Genomic DNA, 2,648 nt, shown 5'->3' with positions numbered 1-2,648 from the left:
GACAACCCTTGAATGGGATAAGGCTATGGAGTAAATCCTGCACGAAAAATTCGTAAGTGGAGTTCCATGGAAGGTGGTGCTCGACAGAGCTCCCGGCAGATTCCTGCAATGCTGATCTGTAAATGGTTGTCATGAATCTTCATGCCACCATCACAGGCTGAGAAGGGCCAAGGCATGTGGTGGTAAGGACTGCACACCCTCACCATCACTCCAAATCCAGTCACTGCACAAGCCCACTGCTATATTCACCTCCCATTTCATCCTTCACCAAAATCCAAACACCTATGGCGACAGGATATGATGACAGTAACAGGTCACGGATGTGGCTGGAAGTCGCTAGTTTGAATCCTGCACATAGGCGGCACTAGATCAGTGGTCGCTGACATGATGGCACAGGAGCAGGTCATGCCTTATGATGGGGAGAGGTTTAGAAAAGGTAACCTAAAGATTTTCTGTTCCACACCACCTAGGTAGATAACCGTGTCTGTCAAGGTATCACACACTGCAACTGAAACACTTTAAAAATCCCTCTAACTCTTGCTACCTGGAGTATATGAACCTTGCCTGATACTGTCCAAGACACATGACCATGCCCTAGGACTGCCCTTATTGTCCATGAACTGAAAAGATATAAAACTGACATTGTTGCCTTGTCCAAGAGTCACCTCTCAGAAGAAGGCAACTTAACAGAAACAGGAGAATGGTATACCTATTTCTGGAGGGGATACCCATGCAATGTAAGAAGAAACCATGGTACTGTCTTTGCAGTCCGAAGCAACCTACTATAGAAGATCCAAGAGCCACCTCTGGGTATATCATGAAGGCTGACATCCTGGCACATACCACTCGCTGGAGGCCAACATGGAACACTCGTCAGTGTCTATGCCCTAATGCTTGACTCTGAGGACACCATCGAAGATTCCTTTTATGACTCTCTGGATGCTACCATTTGCCGAAAACAAAATGGTAAACTTATCTTGCTTGGAGATTTTAATACCAGAGTAAGAATGATAACCACCTCTGGCAAGGCATCATAGGCTCCTACGGTGTTAGTAACATTAACAACAATGGCCTTAAACTGCTTTCCTTATGTTCGGAACACAGTCCATCAGAGTCCATCATCACCAACATCAATTTTCAGATTAAGAATAACACAAGACTACAACGACATGGATGCACCCACAATCTAAATTCTAGACGATGGGACCTAACTGAATATGTCATTGTCAGGCGGTGAGACCAAAGAGAAGTTATTATAACCCTAACTGTGAGAGGTGCTGAGTGCTGAACAGAACATAATCTTATACTCACCAAACTGCAACCAGTCATGCACCCACAAATGTGCTGTAGACCATCCTCCAAGAAACTAAACTGAAGTATTTTAAAGGATGAGGCAACTTATAACATCTGTACCACTATTACAAACAAGCTCTCTCGGTATCCACCACTTGACCCAAACAACAATGCAATAAACCTTCATGCAGAGTCACTGACCATTAAGACACTGCTTCAAAGCACTGGAGAAGAAACACTAGGCTTTATTTCCAGTCGCCTCCATAAAGTTGGTTTGACGAAAATGTCTGAGGGCATACATGACCTTCTTGCAATGAAGAATTGAGCACATAACAACTGGTTGGCTAATCCTAGCTTCCTAACCCTAAAAACTGAATTCCAGCTTCTCAAAAGTGAAGCCCAGAGAAAACTGCATGACAAAGAGAACAAATGGTGAACTGAGCAAGGAAGAAAGCTGCAAAGACTGACTGATATTAATGACCAACATGTGTTCTACAAGTCCAAAAAAAAACATCTATGGACCAACCAGACACAACATAGTCCCTGTTTGATCAGCCGAAGGGGAGCTCCTGAAAGACAAGCAAGCAATCCTAGAAAGATGCGCACAACACTTTAATACCTTAATGAACCAAAGAAACCAAGTAGAGCACAATACCCTTGATAACATTCCAAGTGCTCCTCAGGTGGCAGATTTCGATGTCCAACCTACACTTTCAGAAACTGTTCAGGCCATCTGATCTCTGAAAAATAAGAGTCCTGGTTCCGAATATGGCATACCATCTGAACTTTTTAAAGAGGGTGGCTAGTTGCTTGGTGAAATATTATCTCATCCCGACTATCTGGAATCAAAAACAAATTCTGTCTAAATGGCTTACTTCTGATATTGTAACCATCTACAAGAAAGGGGACTGCTCAAATTGTGACATCAGAGGTATCTCCCTCCTTGTGAATGCAGACAAAGTACTAACTAACAGAAGTTATCAAGATTGACAAAAACATCTGAGTCAAGACTTGCTGACTCTCAATGAGCATTTCAGATGGAACGAAGCACAAGTGATATGATCTTCATTGCCCGACAGACACAAGAGAAATGCCATGGGCAGAACTGTGACTTAAATACTGCATTCACTGACCTTGCAAAAGCAATTCACACTGTCAACAGAGAATTTTTATTGTATGCTCTATCAAAATCTGGAGCTTCATACACATATCTCACCATTCTGCAGAGCCTTCATGACAACATAAATGCTCGTGTGTCCATAGCTGAAAGCAAATCTAAACCCTTCAACATGGACGTAAAGCAAGGATGTGTCCTGGCTCCTGCCATTTACATCTCACTTCAGTCACCTTTTTAA

At 42.9% G+C, this 2,648-nt stretch overlaps 1 protein-coding gene across 1 annotated transcript; it reads left to right on the top strand.

The window, feature by feature from the left end:
• The first annotated feature begins 890 nt into the window (after window positions 1-890).
• On the top strand, window positions 891-2,648 carry LOC145410145 (uncharacterized). The gene is made up of 2 exons (XM_080280342.1): window positions 891-1,001; window positions 2,331-2,648. Exons 1-2 carry the CDS (start codon window positions 891-893, stop codon window positions 2,646-2,648), a joined length of 429 nt encoding a protein of 142 aa, XP_080136468.1.

This window comes from Coenobita brevimanus, chromosome 84, assembly GCF_032717465.1.
Source record: "Coenobita brevimanus isolate Jiangsu-jjx chromosome 84, ASM3271746v2, whole genome shotgun sequence".
NCBI classification, from domain to species: domain Eukaryota; kingdom Metazoa; phylum Arthropoda; class Malacostraca; order Decapoda; family Coenobitidae; genus Coenobita; species Coenobita brevimanus.
This window is presented reverse-complemented; position numbering and strand designations above follow the sequence as displayed.

Excerpts from the sequence above, each read along its gene's own strand:
- LOC145410145 (XM_080280342.1), top strand. The coding sequence starts at position 891 with ATGCTTGACTCTGAGGACACCATCGAAGATTCCTTTTATGACTCTCTG. Across the intron at positions 1,002-2,330 it reads TTGGAGATTTTAATACCAGA|ATGGAACGAAGCACAAGTGA; the intron begins GTAAGAATGATA and ends TGAGCATTTCAG.